This window comes from Neolamprologus multifasciatus, chromosome 4 (assembly GCF_963576455.1).
Source record: "Neolamprologus multifasciatus chromosome 4, fNeoMul1.2, whole genome shotgun sequence".
NCBI classification, from domain to species: domain Eukaryota; kingdom Metazoa; phylum Chordata; class Actinopteri; order Cichliformes; family Cichlidae; genus Neolamprologus; species Neolamprologus multifasciatus.
Window position 1 is genome coordinate 6,050,456 of NC_140442.1, and position 17,641 is coordinate 6,068,096.

Genomic DNA, 17,641 nt, shown 5'->3' on the forward strand with positions numbered 1-17,641 from the left:
TTGATATATATTTAATGCACAAGCCTAAAAACCACAGTAACCTTGCAAAAAGGTTGTTTTGGATGGTACAGTTTGCAGGTTTACAGTGAAGATTGTGTGGTTACAGGTATAACATAATGTCAAATCTACGTTTTTTTCTTTTAAAAGCTGATAAAAGCATTTAAGATGACATTTTCCTGCTGTACACACATTTAAAAACAAATTTACAGTCATGGTGGTTTGCTGTATTGGTCCATTGGAGATCTGCCCACTGGTTAGGTCACTAAACCAGTTTTCAGACCTAACCAAAGGTTTCCTTGGGACTTGTTGTGTTGGCAAAGATGACTTTCTGGTCGATCACAGGTTTTCTCTTGGAAAAAGATAAAGATAAAATCAAATCAAACACCAGAGAGGTTTCTTTGGTGCTTTTAAGTACACCTGTGTGAACGATATGAAGTGCACTAAAACTAAACTCGAGACTACAAGTTGGTCAGCAATATGGCTTTCTTTCACGGTCACTATACAGTGGAATATAATTGAATCAATCTGTGACACCTAGAAACTATTTCTCATAAGCTCATTATGGAGCATGTGTGAGTGTTAAAAGCTCAGCAAATATATAACAAAAAAGTTTCAGATTCAGTTTCAGATTCAGTGAATTAAGGAGCGATGAGAACAGGAGGAGGAAGTTGGTTTTAGAGAATAATATGGAAGGAAAACTTTAAAGCTGCTAATATTATTTACCACAATCTAAATTTTGATCTCTAAGCTCATCCAGCCTTGTTTCCTTTATTGAACAAACACTGCAAAAATCAAACCTTTCTTCATTTTAAAATGTTATTAATAACATATAAAGCCCTACATGGCTTGGCTCCTACCTATACAGCAGATCTGCTGAGACTGAAGAGGGTCATCTGGGTCTGAAAAGGTCTTTTAACTATTTTACGCCTTTATTTTAAAACCAGAGGTAATAATGCTTTTGAAGTTGCCACTGCTAAACCTTCCTCAGCTTATCAGGTTGGTTGAATTTATGGTTGGTTTTCAGTGACGCTTCCTAACTCAGCTTTTCCTTAATTGTTTGACTGTTGTTTTTGGCCCTTGGTTCTTTGAATGTGTGTATGCAGGAATGAATGTAAGACTAACTGCATGTTTGATTATGTACACTTATCCTTAATGTGTGGTTTTATTCAAACGGTTAAGCACTTTGTAAATATGCGCTTTACAAATAAACGTATTATTAATAATTAACAAGCAAATATGCACAAGAAGCTAATGGCGGTCTTCAAACTGTAAACACTGACTTATTAGAGGTATAATTAATGATTAAAGAAACTGGCTCCATAGTGTAGCTGTTCACACATTTGCCTAAAAAGTGAAAGATACCAAGGAAGAGACACAAATCCCTCATGAAGGGCATCCGTACTGTGCATACTGAAGCATTACTGCTTATTATTGATTTAAGAAAAGAGGACCAGGACAGTAAACGTCTCCTTGTGTGTAGTTACATACCCAGATGTCTCTTGTTCTGTCTGGCTGGGTTCTTTGGCCCGGACGCTGTCGTCTGTTGCAGGGAGAGCTGATGTTGCAGATGCAGCCAAATCCTTCTCTGAGCTTTTAGCACCAGGTTGCTGCATTCACAATAAAAGAAACAACACGTAATGCATTTAGAAAAATGAATAACATTAAACAATAAAAAGTTAACTGTCTGGGTCAGCTCACCTTGTGTCATTTACGTCTCGGGTCAATGGCAGCCTGCATCAAGGAGACAGTAACAACACCTTTATTTTTAAAAAGCCAGAGGAGTTTCATTATGCAGCTTAAAATATTTCACAAATGTTTTATTTCTAAATGATGCCAACAATTATCTATGATACACACAAACCTTCTTTTTCTGTGTGTTGTCAGTCGGTGTAAATATGGTGGGAACCGCATCTTCCCGAAGTGTCACACTTTTGCCCGTTTTGTCAATGTACTGCTCCTCAAAGTGATTGATGCACAGAACAGAAAAGCGAGTCGGCGTCCAGTCCTTCCACTTCATGTTCAGTACCCATTTTTTAAGTTTTCGGGGGTTGTACAGGGGAAACCTGCATGCACACACAGAAAACATTTTTTCCCCTGTGTGAAAAGTAACTCACTAAAAATCGTGTAGAGTGCAGTAAATTTTACCTGTTGACTAACTCTGTTAAAACTGATTATGATATGCTATATGTAATATAACACTCAGTATTTCCAGCGTGATATACTGAATGTAAGCTAGATAATTCAACTTAAACAACAGAAAAACATAATAATAAGAGCATAATTTACTGTTAAAGGTCTTAATCTGGAGTATTTTTGTCTCATAGATGTAATTTAGAGGATCTTAAGTGGTCTTTTTTTCTTCTTCTTTTTTCCGTTGCTGCCTTTAGGGGTCGCCACAGCAGTTCATCTGCCTCAATCTCAACCTATGCTTAGCATCCTCCTCTGTCACAGCAACCCTCTGTATGTTCTCCTTTACCAAATCCACAGCTCCATGTTAAGCATCGTTTGTCCAATATATCCACTGTCCCTCCTCTGCATATGTCCAAACCACCTAAAAATGCAGCTCTCTAACTTTGTCTCCCAACACTCAACCTGAGCTGTCCCTCTGACATACTCATTTCTAATCCTGTCCATCCTGGTCATTCACAATAACAATCTTAACATCTCAAACTGCGCCTCCTGTCTTTTTGTTAGTGCCACCATTTTCAAACCATAAATGATAACAGGTCTCACTAGCATCTTGTAAACCTTCCCCTTTACCCTTCCTGCTATCCTGTCAAAACAAAATCACCCACACTCGTCTCCACCCACTCCACTCTGCCTGCACTCTCTTCTTCACCTCTCTTATGCACTGTCTATTGTTTTGAATGGTATGTAAACTCATCTATCTTCACTACCTCTACTTCTTGCAGTGTCACACCTGTATCCCTCTCATTTCTCTTCTCTCCGATGTCCACAGTTCACACCTGTTCCTTACTGTCAGTATAGGTCACAATGTTCCCTGCATCACAGTCCATGAAAACTATGGACTATTATGTTTGTTGGTGAAATAAGCACCTCAGGGCTGATCCCTGATACAATCCCACCAGCACCTTAAGTCACTCCTACAGCTCACAAGTGGTTCTCAAATGATTTGACTTAGAATTTAGTGTGAATAAAACCCCTCTATTGCAAATGCATAAAAAAATAATGCCGCAGCAAAATGTACAGTGATAAACTTTCTTTGTTTACGCCCTTTTTGCTTAGTGAGCTTGTGTACACATCTCGGTAACTTTTCCAGGTGCACTCCGAACTGCACTCCCATGTATACAGAAAAAGATCTAATTATGTGGGCTTAAAATGTTGAGAAAAGGTGGAAAATTTGAGTCTTAACACTGATACAAGCCTACTTCTGTAAGCCACTGTTACTTTACAAACGTGCTTCTAGCTGTCTGTTGGTTTAGTTTAACCAAAAAGCAGCGCTATTATCGAAAACTTTACGTCTGGATCGCTCGAGGTGTCGCAGTTGTAGGCACACATATATCTACCAATTTATGGTCAAATTTCGGTCAAGTTGGGACCACAAAAACCGATTTTGTTGTTGCTAACGCTAAAGTTGTATGAGAAACGTCTCCAGCTAACAACAATTTGGACACTTCAACATCCGGAAGGACATTTCAAAATAAAGGTCGCATTTATGCTTCCTTCCTTCCCAAGATGAGAAGAAAATGATTTATAGAATTCAGCCACCAGCCCATCTGTGCCTGGAGATTTGTTGTTTTTAAGAAATTCAATAGATGTCAATATCTCTTTTTCAGTAATTGCACTGTCACAAAAAAGCCTATCAGCACTTTTAATCATTTCAACATTATTTACAGAGTCAATAAATTGGGTAGCGACCTTTGCGTTATAATTGGATTCATACAACTTTGAGTAGAAATTACAACAAAATTGAGAGATAATTTTTGCATCATCACTGACCGTACCATTTATATTCAATTTATGAATAGTATTGGCTTTAGATCTACTTTTTTCTATGCGGAAAAAATAAGCAAAATTCTGCTCTCCCTCCTCTATCCATCTTTTTCTTGAACGAACAAAAGCTCCTTCAGTTTTCTGGCGGTAAAGCTCATCCAGTTTAGATTGAAAGGACCTAAGATGTAATCTATCCTCCTCCGAGACCTCGTCTGGTGGGAGTTGATATATTGCGGAAATTTGAACAATTAGATTTTCTTCTTCTGCTGCCCTTGACTTAGCTATTTTTGCCCCATACTGTCTTAACATTTTACTCGTCTCAAATTTCCCAGTTTATGCCATAGGAATTCTCAATATTAGCCTTGTGTATAAAATGTTTTAACAGTCGTGTGATTTCAGATTTCACAATTGTATGGCTCAAAAGCGAACTATTTAATTTCCAATATGAGGATCTATTAATTGCAATAGTTGGAAAGAGTTGCAGGTTAATATATATATATTGCTCTATGGCCCGTAAGTGGAGTTGCAAGGATATTGACCGTGACACTGTCCTTTGATAGACTACTTGATACTAACCAGAAATCAATACGCGATTTCCTTGAACCAGAATGGTTACTGCAGGTTAATGATATATCATCACTCACCATTTGTTGCGGTTGGCTGCACACAGTGGGGAGAAAAACTGCACTTCACAACGACAACTGTGAGCTCAGAGCAGCATCAGACAGCCACAGCTTTAACTCCACCATCCACCAGCTGAGGGCAGCGCGCACAGCGCCGTCATTCTGTGCATGCACAAACTAATGCAACAGGAGAATATCTGTCTGAATGTCTTATTTGATTTTATTTTATTTTATTTTATTTTTTTAAGCACCTTGGCATACAGACTGCTTCTGCAAACAAGTGCCAAACCATGCTACTGTTGTTATTATAAACTAGAAGCATAATTCTGACGGCAAGAATTACGTGCCAAAACATGCTACCTTTGTGTGGTATCGCAGGAAATATATATATATATATATATATATATATATATATATATATATATATATATATACACGAGAAATATTGTGTGGTTATATAAATATATGAGTATGCATAATAGTTATTATTCATAGATACATACATCCTAAGTTCCTGTTATTCATCTGAAAGAAACAGAATGAGTGTGTTGTTACAATGGTAATGCCAGGAGAGGCAGTAGTGGTTCCATGTTACATTAATGTTGTAAGGAAGCAGAAGAAGAGTGTGTCCCGTAGGAGGCAGTAGAAAATGTATGCTCATGTTCTGTACATGCCCTGAAAGAAAGGTTCAGTAAACCAGTTGCAACAATACGCCATTGGAAGTCTCAGTTATTTCATTGTTACTTTTTGAAGATGCAACACTTTGTTAATAAGAGCAAGAAGCATAATTCTGATGGGAAAAATTATGTGCCAAAACATGCTACCTTTGTTATTATAAACTAGAAGCTAGGTCTTTTATTGTCACGCGGTGACATTTTGTCGCTTTATTGATCAAAATCAGTCCTTTTCTCGCTTAAATACCGAAAAAAGCTTCTGAGGTCTGAGTTGACACAGTGTTCCTACAGTATTATAGCGTTACATTTGCTAAGCTGGGGAGCAGGGCCGTGCAGAGAGGTTTAAAGGGGCGGGTGCTCAAAGTTAAAAAGGGGCACATTAAACCAGGCTGAATAACAACAACACACATTCATCAAGAATCTAATATGGGAAGGGCAGGGCTGTGTTGATCTGAGACTGTAGACAGTAAAAAGTCCATAGGAGAGATGGTAGCTGATTAAACAAGTGTCATGAGATAATAACAAAATGCAAAGATTGGTGACAGCACTTGGAACCATAAGGCAACAAAAAACTGTGAGAAATAATGTAGGCTGTGCCTGTGAATCACTCTTTGCTTCTCTTCTTCCATCCATCCCATCATTTCATATATCACTCTCCACTTGCTGTCTATCTGAGAACAAGGCACAACTTGCTATTGCAATAAACTATAATCTAATTATCCACACCTAACAACTCTTGCACTTAATCTATAATAAAATGATGACAGAAAAATGTTATAGCTCTGCCTTTAGTAGCCTCACACAGCTCCTACTGTTTCCTCCTCATGTCCTTACCAGGCATGTCTGGACAATGTTATATCATGAGTAATAATATAAAAAAAATCCATATACATAAAACAAACACATGCACGAACACACAGTGACATTTTAGACCTTCTTCAGAATACTGTATATACTATGGGCATCACGGTGCTGATCCAGAATCCTTACATTATTATTTATTACTAGAACTACAATAATAACGCAATGAGGAGGGGGAAGTAATAAATATGAATTAATGTATTTATGATGATTCCATTTGTTTCACTATCCACTCTGTGCAGGGGCAAAGCTTATTACATTTTTAAACTGTGAAGATACAATAATTTTACTGCTGTAAAATCCAAATTTTGTCTTATTTAAAATATAGATCTAATATAATCTGCTTCTTAATGTATGTTCTTTAAAATACAGCGTGTGTTTTTTAAAATATTATAATAATGCATAATTATGTGGACATGCATATTAGATCGTTTTTTAGTGAAATATAATCCCACCAGAAAGGCAAGAAAAGCCCGGAAACTTACTTTAAAACTAAATATGTTCCTTAAAACGGTGACAGAGCTACAGACCCATGACAGCCTTACACAGGTAGCCAGCAGCTATGACCAGCACTACTTGTGCAGTTAATAAAAGGACAGGTAATGTTTGTCGCGCTGTTGCACACACAGCACGCTCGTTTGTTTCAGTTCGTCAGTTGCCACAAGACAACTTACAACGTGTACGTAATAAGCTAATACTCCTGTGTGCTATACACTACAGTGTACGCTGTACACCTACTTACTGGTTTTGTCGCATCAGTCTGTATGGAAGAAATATAGTAAGTCTGTGTCTCTGAGTTAACTTGTTTCTGCGGAGCCCCGCAGGGGACATGGGAGAAAAAAAAATTAAGACGGACTTTTGCGAGATCTCGCAAAACTAACTCGGGATCTCGCAAAACAAACTCGGGATAACTCGGGAGCAAACGTTTTAGCCGCATTCTTCGGACGCTGGCTCGAAGCCGACTGGGAGGTCGAGGCACGATGTGCCGGGAAAGCGGTGTTCCTCCCGGCTGTAGTAGGTCTCGACCTCCCGTTAGCTTCAAGCTAATGGGCTAAATCTTTTGCGAGATCTCGCAAAACTTTTGCGAGATCTCGCAAAAGTTTTGCCCCCCCCCCCCTCTGCACGTGCCTGCTGGGGAGTAAGCGTGTACTTACTCGGCCATCTGGGAACGCCCCCTCGCTCTTTGATCCTTTGATCTTCACAAAGGACCATTCTGACGTCACGGTCGACGTCACGTTCTCTGCTAGTCCTTAAATAGGGAGCTCCTTTAACAGTTCGCATTGGAGCATTTTCAGAAACAGATCGTTGTTTTAGACAAAGCTAATACTTATTTAACCCGTGACACCGTTCTTTAAACCTTTAAAAAATGTCACAGGAATCATTAAATATCTTACCTTCTGGAGATAGTGGATCGGGATCACTCGAGCTGCGGCTTCAGGCTACTAGTATGAGAGCGTCTCAGCTTAATAAAGTAGTACAGCTACGTACTGAGTTCTGCTGTAGGATTGCTGCTGAGCTGTCTGACGTTAGAAGGGAGAGAAATCAAATCAGAGAAGAGTATGAAGAAAGTAGGAGAGCTCACAGGGAAGAGATAAAAGAAATGTGGGGAGAAAACACAGAACTCACAACAAGGTACGAAAATCTAAAAAGAAAAACCGCAGAACTCGGGGAAGAAAACGCAGAACTCAGAAGAGGGTATGAAAATATTATAAAAGAAAACGCAGAACTCAGAAGAGGGTACGAAAATATTATAAAAGAAAACGCAGAACTCAGGAAAACTTTTGAAAATCATCAGCGCCTAGTGGAAGAAGCACGGCGTATAATAAATAGCAATGAAAACGCAGAACTCAGGAAAACTGTGGAAAATCATCAGCGCCTAGCGGAAGAAGCACGGCGTATAATAAATAGCAATGAAAACGCAGAACTCAGGAAAACTGTGGAAAATCATCAGCGCCTAGTGGAAGAAGCACGGCGTATAATAAATAGCAATGAAAACGCAGAACTCAGGAAAACTGTGGAAAATCATCAGCGCCTAGCGGAAGAAACACGGCGTATAATAAATAGCAATGCTCCTGAACCTGAAGAGGCTGAGACCCATGGTTCGTGGTGTCATGGTGCCAAACGCCTACTTAAAATAGGTTTAGGTCTTGCCACAGTGGCCAGTGTTGTTCCTGCAGCTTGCTGGGCCATCGCAATGCTTTTCGGCTAAAGTGAATGTCCCGCTCTGTGGGGTCATGATAATAATCATGACCCCACAGAGCGGGGATTGCTACAATTGTGGCTTCTGGTCCACATCCACAATTACAGCCCTACTGTAATTGTGGATGTGGACGTGGACCAGAAACCCCTTAAAAACAGTAATAATGTTTTCCATCCACAGTCCACCTTCATCCTGGCGCTGTTCCCGCTGGTGCAGGGTCCGTTCTTCGGCAAAGGTTTCTCCATCTTCCTTGATTTTGTCCATCCACCGTTTCTTCGGTCTGCCTCAAGGCCGGCGCCCTTCTAAAATATGCTGTGCTCTCCTTTATGTTTGATTTTATTTTGCCCCTCACACCCCCAACCAGTCATGGCAGAAGACTGCCCCTCCCTGAGCCTGGTTCTGCCAGAGGTTTCTTCCTGTTAAAAGGGAGTTTTTTCTCTCCACCGTTGCCAGAGTGCTTGCTCATAGGGGATCATTTAATTGTTGGTGTTGAATTTTTGGGTTTCATTTGATTGGCTTGAACTGAAAAGCCTAAAAATTCAGGTGAGGGTTTTACATAGTGGAGAGCACTGCAGTTGTTAACTGCACTTTTTTATTTGTAGTTTTTGCAGTGCTTCCTACTACAAAAACTACAAATAAAATCCTTGCAGTTAGCAGCAAATCAAAATAAATAAACACATTTTTAAAATATCCACTACTGTTCTGTGTGTTTACTTCAATGAACAATTGTATGTTTTTGTGGTAGAAGATTATAGATTGTCCAAATATGTGAGAGTTTTAAAAGTAGCACTGCATGAGATTTACTGTGGCACAGATCGTTGAGCAGATCGTGTGTTGATCTGAGTCCTGTGATTTCCAGTAGTGATTTATTCCCATAACAAAATCAAACTGTCCTCTGCTGCCGTGGTGTTGCACAATGAAAATGATGGAGGTTTCAGAAACAGTCCGGCCCTGGTTACTGTCTCAGATATGACACTAGTCTTATCCTGTCTGCTTCTGTGTGTATATATGTAATATGCATATCCACATAATTATGGATTATTATAATTATGACATTTAATAAACACACACCGTGTTTTAAAGAACATACATTAAGAAACTGATTGTATTAAATTTTTATTTCAAATATATTTCATTATATTTTTTGTCATCATTTTATTATAGATTAAGTGCAAGAGTTGTTAAGTGTGGATAAATAAATAATAGTTTATTGCAATAGCAAATTGCGCCTTGGAGTCCTTAGGTACTGTGCAGGGCAACTAGGAAGTGTGTTCCGGACTCACTGTTAGGATCCACTGATTTAGTCACTGATCAACATTCAGTCACGTAGAAGGTCAGAGCTTCATATTTATGGGATTAATGTGCAGTTTCATTGAATCTGTATTTATCTGTAAACAGGGTTCACACGGGTGCTTGAAATATGTGATGTTTGGTGCAGTTTTCCTGTTTTGTGGGAAAGAAAGGCTTTTTAAGTCAACCTAAGATGATTCGTTTTCATTTTCACATGGTCTTAGTGAGGTGATGCAAAGTGAAACATGCTTTCTGTGGTTTTTTTTGGCCATGTGCTGGGAAAGCTTGAACATGGACCTTGAAAGTGCTTAAAAAGTGCTTGAATTGGAGCCAGAAAAAGGTGTATGAACCCTTGATTGGGAGGTATATAATATTAAAATTTAAATATTATATAATATTAAAAACATTTTTTAAACATTCTTTTAATCAAATGTGTTATATAATGTTTGTCTTTGACTCCAAATATAAACAATTGAAGGGCAGCTCAACACTTTTGCACATTACTGTGTCCTGTTGAAGGAAATACTGACAGGTGTTTGCTTCATACATGGATTACAGAAGGAAAGAAAAGAGAGGAGACTTTTTAAAAATCTGTTTCAGGTTAGAGGGTAACCGCTGTGCTGTCTGGGCTCAAATTGTGCTCATCAATATTTTGTAGATCAGACTGCGTAGTTGTGAACTGAGTTTTGTAACTTTGTGTTTAGCATTAAGTGTTGCGGTGCTGATGAAAGTCCTGCTGGCAGAAATGACCTTCAGTCAGAAAGGTTGATGATCAGGATGAAGGATCACAAACACGTGATTGCAGCTCCTGCTGCAGAGGGTGGAACAACCAGTTATTAGGTTTAGGGGGCAGTTACTTTTGCAGATAGGGCAGGTTTGGAGAGTGTTTTTCCCTTTATAAATGAAACCATAATTTAAACAATACTTTTTGTAATATCTTTATTATCTTTGTCTAAAATGCAAACAAGTTTTATAATCTAAAACATGTATCAAACAGACAAATATGCAACAATATCACACACAGACCTGTTTCAGGTGTAAATGTAGATAGATGATGTCAGCCCTGCAGTTTGATGTCAGCCCTGCAGTGTGTTCATACACTCACTGAAAATGTTTGTAGCAGAGGAGGACGGGGTAATACCTGGTGCTGCAGGTTACCCCAAACCAAGCTGATCCCTCCTCCCATGATTCACAGCTGGAAAGGGATCTTCTGGATCTTCCCGCCCACCTCATCTCGCTGAGCCCTCTGAGCCTGCATCTGCTTTTAATGAGTGGCGTGTGCGAGCCTACCCGCCCGCACGGAGGTGAGAACGGTGACACACACACACACACACACACACACACACAGAGGAAGTATTTTAGTGTTTTTGTTATTGCTTTTTCTTGCATATATTTCAGGATCACTGGCTCAGTGGCTTGAAATAAACTTTATTTTGGAGTTACATATTTTGATTTTGGGCAGTTTTCTGTACTGTTTGTTTGTATATGTGTCTTTTTGGCTGCTGTTACAACCAAATTTCCCCTTGTGGGACAATTAAAGGATTATTCTATTCTATTCTTATATTCTTATATTTAGGAAACAACTGTTTCTAGTCATTCACATTTATTTAATATGCTAAATTAAGTTTTGGGCATGTGTGGCATCATAGAAGAATACATGAAAATTGCAGCCCCCCATTTTATTTATATGCTTCATGTCACTTCCTTTTGGGAAAAACTACTGTTAGTGTCTATTTTGCTGTAATATAAGTTCCGCCAGCAGAGGGCGCTCGGTGTCTTACACATCAGTAGCCGACACCTCGCTAGAAGAGTAGTGCAGAGCTGGCGCACCAGGTAGTTCCTGATACCTCCTGTTTCTCCGTTTTTACAGGTAAGCTGGGTTCCAAATAATACATATGCGATAGACAACAGTAGCAATCGATCATAAACGTAAAAGCTAGTGAGCCAATTCACGAGCTTGAGGGTTGATAACGGTGAATCGCCACCAGGTGTTGCAAAATTCACCTTTGTTAGAGGGAAGTCACCTTTGTTAAATAGCAAAGTATTTAAAAATGAATTTCATTTCATTATGTATGATCTGAGCATGCGCAGAATGATCCACAGCACTCTTTGATCCTTTTTTAAATTATTATTAAACTTTATTGAGAAACAGTATACAGAACGTGTATACAACCAGGGCAAAATTAATATATGCCAGGGGGTGTAATACAAAGAATTAAATACATTCAAATAATTTATAATTACTACAAATGGTAATAGTTTTCATAGCATTTTGTTAAGTAATCCACAAATCAATTATATGTAACATAAAACATCATTATAGTAATATTTAAAATTAGGTTTTTGGTTACTGTATTTGCATTTGTGAAAATAAAATTTAGCTAAGATAAAAAGTTTATTATAAAGTAAACATCTCTTTTTTTTTTGCCTTCAAAAGAAACAAAATACAACATTTTCCCATTTCACAGTAAAGTCTTTGTAGAGATGTCCAGCAATGAATCTACTGAAGTCTTTCCAAAATGTTCTAGTGTATGAACAGTAGGGCTGTTGATAGTCGACTAGTCACCGATTATTTTTGTGATTAGTCGACTAATCAGATCACTAATCATGTATCCATTGGACATAAAACGTACAGCTTATTGCACCAGCATGCATCTGCTCTTATATAAGAGCACTTTATACACTTAAAGCTGTAAGCTAATGATAGTTATAACTATCATTAGTTATATGATAGCTTTGTTTCGGTGAAGTTGTTTCGGTGAAGTTTAATAAACTCCTTGCTATCTAAAATATAACAGGACACCGGAGTAAATTCTCGAGCATCTCACACTTCTGATAATCAGCTGTCTACTTGATGTTTATTCAGCTGTGTAAAAACTATAACTTTAATCTCAGCCAAACCGATTTACTCAGGAACAAATAAAATACTAAAAAAAGCCAAACAATAACATTTTTAAATTATCTAAGTGACTTATATATCATGTTTAACCTCAGTAGCGAAAGACAGCGGTGGGTTTGAAAACGATTTGCCGGGAGTCTGGTGTTCTCACGGGCTCTAGTGAGCCTTGCTCCCGGCTAGCTATCGAGCTAGTGGGTAACAGAGGTCTCCGAAAACATAGGAGCGCTTTTGAAAATATGTGGTGTCTTGATAAACTGAGGAGATATTTGAGGTTTACACAGTTACATTCTCGCCTTAAAATATGTTAAACGTTTATTTTGTGACCCAGAAAGAATAATAAGAGTCATTTTAAAACTAACTAGCTGCCACCATTGTTGGAAACTGAGCTGGGATGCGCTATAAATTCCCCCCCACACCACAACAGCATCTGGCTGCAGCAAGACCCTTCTCCTATTGGAACAGTACTTGGTCTCTGACTGATGACGTATCACGAGTACACGAGTTTTTTTTTTTTTTATTTGCACAGAAATGTACAACAATTATGGCTACAAATTATTATCTCTACAAAGATTCTATTTTCCCAACATGAAATAGTATCAGAACAGGCTAAATTCCAGCATATACAAGATAGATAATGAACAGGAAGTACAAACAACAACAAATAAATAAATAAAATCAAACCCCAAACAGAATCAAAGCAAACAAACAAAACAAAAAAAAAAAAAAAAAACAAAGAAAAAAAAGACATTATACCTTAGGGGTTTTCTAGCAGATCTAGTTCAATAAGCATATGATTCAGAACCAGAGCTTGTTTTTTGTCCATAAATTTAACAGGTGAGAGGAAGAGGCAGAGTTCTTTGTGAAAAGTAAAAAAGGACGGCTTTGTTTTCAGAAAACAACATTTGTGAATGAAGAATTTCCCCATAATAATTATTACATTTAAAACATTTTCAAGCTTCTTTTCTTTTCTTAGCGAACCAAAAATCATATCATTTTTAGAAAATTCAAGTAAGTTTGGAATCTTTGGAAAGAGCCAGTAGTGCACATCGTTCCACAGGGCTTTACAGAATATACAATCATAAAATAAATGTTCTGTTGATTCAATATCCCCATCACAAAAAGAGCAAGAATTATTATCAATAGCAAAGCGACGTCTGAGAAATTCTTTGGAAGGGTAAATACCAGAAAGGATTTTGTAGTGGACCTCCTTAGCTTTGGGAGGAATGGGAAGTTTTAGGTAATTTTTTCTGATCTCTTTCTTTTGATCACCGGAGAACAGATGTGAGATGGAATTTGGATTGGATCTATAAGGGAAAAAAACATTAGTAAATAATTCCCTAATTTGGGAGGTTTTTTTAGACTGTTAGCTGTAATGTTATGCCCATTTACCAAGAGTTCAGGGAGGTCAGGGGATCTATAGTCAGGGTTTTGAAAAAGATTATATGCTGTACATAGAATGTTTTGAGGGATAGCCTTAGTAATTTTTTAAAAATTCTTTGTTATTTATTTGCAGATTATAATTGGTGGTGAAATCTTCTAATAAAATTTTACCTCTATCATTTAACAAATGCATCACTGACCAGATGCCCTTATCGTACGCACAAGTACGCATATTGAGAAAGGCCCTTTGTTTTGATTCGTGGCCTGCCAATATGGTGCTGCGCTCCCACAATGCATTGCGGCGTTACGTCAACCCCAAAGCCCGTTGCGTGCAGGAGAGTATGCATGCGCATTGCCATGGTGATTTTAAAAATAAAGATAAAATGAAAAGTAATTAATAAAAAGTAAATATTTAAACATTCCCACAAATGTGCAATGAACGTGCAAAAATTCTGTTTAGTAGTTGTTGCTGTTTCTTTCTTTCTTTTGAAAAATAACGACTTCTCTGAGGCGCGAATTGAGAGGAACGGCCGGTGTCACTCTGTGCATGCACAAACTAATGCAACAGGAGAATATCTGTCTGAATGTCTTATTTATCTTCATAACTGCTTAAATTATCAGAGTTAATCGGAGCTCCCGTTTTATGAAGGATTGCGCCACGTTTTTCCCACATACTGAGACGTTTTGTTTTGCAAAAGTCAACACGTGAGCATTAATACTGAAACTCTGGGTTTAAATAAATGTGGAAAATTACAATTTAAAATAAAACAATGCTTTTGTTAATTCACAAAAAAGCAGAAATTTCCATAGTAAGCGGGGCGAAACAGGAACTTTCTGTCATTTAACGGTTTATCTGTTACTTAATTACTTTGGTGTAGTATGAATGGGTGACGCCCTTATCAGTATGAAAAGTTGTAAATCTTATAAAAGCACGGTGAAAAGCTTAAAATGAGTGCCCTGCTTGAATATTGTTCAAAGCTAACCTGTGGGCCGGGTTGTAGTCATTGCTGGCCAGATTTTGGTCCCTGGGCCTTGAGTTTGATACCCCTGCCATCCATGGTTAGCAGACAGATTAGCAGATGATTTTACAGCTGATAGTTTTAGCAGTGACTAGAGTTAAAAACACTGTTTTTAGCAGGTGGGAGTTGTGTTCAAATACAAAATTAATTTTATAAGTGCAAAGATTGTGTGTGTGTTTATCTATAAAATATTTATAATTATTCTGGATATTTATAAATGAACTCATCTATTTTGTTGAGATCTGGGGTAGGTCAAGGAAATCTTAATTTTTTTTTCAGATCTCGCAAGAAGCTTCCTCCTTTTGGATTCAACACAAGTAAAGTTTTGTAACATCGACACCTTTTAAACTGTTTCATCACGCCTTCCTTCCCTCAGAGATGAGTGGGATGACTGACCTGACAACAGCTGAGGTTTGGTTTTCTGTCTTGACCCTCAGGAGTCAGCAGTGTCTAAAAATGTGTGACAGAAAAACACACACTTCTCTTTACTGTAAAATAAGAATAGCAGAAGTGAGTTGTAGGCTCGTCAACTGATTCTTGGAAGACTTGTAAATCAGCTGTTTGTGAGATTATTGTACAAAAAAAAAAAGAAGTGTTTTTTAACTTTGTTTTTTTCCAGTCTGGGTCCTCTTACTCCAACAGTCTGAAGATAGGCACCGGGTAACTGGTGAGTCTAAATTGGCTGTAGGTGAGATTGTAAGTATGAATGGTTGTCCGTCTCTCTGTGTTATCATGTGATAGGCTGGCAACCAGGATGTACCCCTCTCTCACCTTAAGGTAGCTGAGTTGGCCTCAAGAACCCCCAGATTGGATAAGAATAACATGGATAGTCAATAAACAAAAACTATTCACTAGTGATTAAAAATTATATTTAAATAAAGTTTATTGGCATCTTTTACCTTTTTACAAACAGAAAACATCAACGATCAGCAGCCTAAACCAGTGGAGGTGGCTGAACTGCTTGAAGTCATAAAAATAATAATGCTATACTGATCAGTCTCCTATGGCTCAGAAAACTGTCTTGCCTTCCTAACCTACATTTACCTTGTTCCAGTCTCAACACTGCAGACACGCTGCTATATATTTTAAGCAAGACATTTTGCTGCAGTGCTACAGCAAAAAACTGAATTAACCCTTAAGGACCCACAGTGACACTGGTGTCACTGCCCCTTTACACTTAGAGACTTGGTTATATATGATTCATTTGATATAAGACCCCCGTAATTTTCATGAAAGTAGAAATAGGTCTGGGCTCTTAAGGGTTAAAATACTACATCCAAAAATACTTGCGAATGAAAAACAGGTGGAGCATCTCAGTGTATCACAGACAAAGTGGAAAATGCTGTTGAAATGCACAGCTTCATCAACAAATCCTCTCCACAGAGCTCAGTACTAGAACATCCCGGTCCACTCATCAGGGTTTCCACCAGAACGAATACCTCCAGGACTGAACACGTTCTTCTTCCCTGGTTTGCTGCTAAAGCAGCTCCAGTTTGTTTCCAATTAAAGTGACCTGAAAATAAAACTGAGACAAGTTGAACATCACTGTTAAGTCAGTTTAAAACAACACAAGTAGCCAGTGTAGTGTCACTAAAACTGGCATAATATTTTAAGACGTCTCACTGCTGGATTTGAAGTCGTTCAACTGATTTCTGATGCTTGTTAAAAGAACACCTCAATAATCTAACCGAGAGAAAATATAAACCTGAATAATTGCTATAGTAATAGTAATTACCTAATCCCAGTGATATATTCCACAAATGCCCCATATGCTTCACACAGTTCCAAACAACAGTAAAATACAGAGTTATCTGAGGTACTGGAAGTTTTTTATGTTGCCAATCCTGGTCTTTGTCTCCTTAATGATCTCCTTGAAACAAATACAATGCAAAATGTTGTTGGCTGGATTCACATCCGCAAAGAAGACTATTACAAAGCAATGGTTCAGTCCTGAGATTTGTATGGAATCATTCTGGAGACGATGTCTTATCCATGTTATTGGTTTTGAATAGGGATGGGTATCGTTTAGGTTTTATCTGATACCGGTGCCAAACTGGTACTTTTGAAACGGTGCCGGTGCTTAAACGGTGCTCGAACCGGTGCTTAAAGAATGGAGAACACAAAATTGGTCCAAAAACCTCTCATGTTCAGCTGTTTTTTTTTTGTAAAAAGATAACAATGTTAGCCTTTTCTGCAGCTATAGGGCATATATGGTATCACTCTTGGCTGGAAGCAGCTTAATCAATGGAAAAAACAAAAACTTTGTCCAAAAACCTCTCATGTTTAACTGTTTCCCACTTTTTATTTGGTCATTTTTGCCTTTTTGGCCAGGGTGAAGGGAGTATCTGCCATCAAACAAGAAGACAGCCGCATGTAGCTATGATGGTGTTTGCTAGTTCACCTTACATGCATTAATGTAATAACGTGGTTAGCCTACTCAACCTAAATTACACACGAACAACATTAAGCTACTCACGCAGAGAAGAACGGCTGCTGCTGCATCATCATCCTCATCATTTCTGCTACACTGGCAGGGCTAGGGGCCAGGTATCCGGTGCCATCATGGCACCGGATACCGGTACCCATCCCTAATTATGTTAGTTTGAGACCGTTAAAAACAAAAGAAAGAGAAAATCAATATTTTGTTTTTGTTTCGTTTCGTTTGCTTCTTCTGCTCCTTGACTACCACAAGCCGCGTTCTCCTTTCATTAGGACTGCCTCATGTAAGTGAAAATTGTATC

The 17,641-nt window shown here is 38.2% G+C and overlaps 1 protein-coding gene and 1 long non-coding RNA gene across 2 annotated transcripts in view; both read right to left on the reverse strand.

Moving 5' to 3' along the window:
* Positions 1 to 1,128: 1,128 nt before the first annotated feature.
* LOC146519626 (uncharacterized) lies at positions 1,129 to 8,437 on the reverse strand. Its single transcript, XR_014873736.1, has 2 exons — positions 6,855 to 8,437; positions 1,129 to 2,063 (listed from the first exon to the last, which is right to left on the reverse strand). It is a non-coding gene; the product is annotated as an uncharacterized LOC146519626 (long non-coding RNA).
* Positions 8,438 to 13,165: 4,728 nt separating this feature from the next.
* gfap (glial fibrillary acidic protein) overlaps positions 13,166 to 17,641 on the reverse strand; it is a 70,237-nt gene continuing 65,761 nt past the window's right edge. The window contains exon 9 of the mRNA XM_085157175.1: positions 13,166 to 16,767. Coding sequence (XP_085013301.1) covers positions 16,708 to 16,767 — 60 coding nt within the window. The 3' untranslated portion in view covers positions 13,166 to 16,707. The remainder of the gene's footprint in view (positions 16,768 to 17,641) is intronic.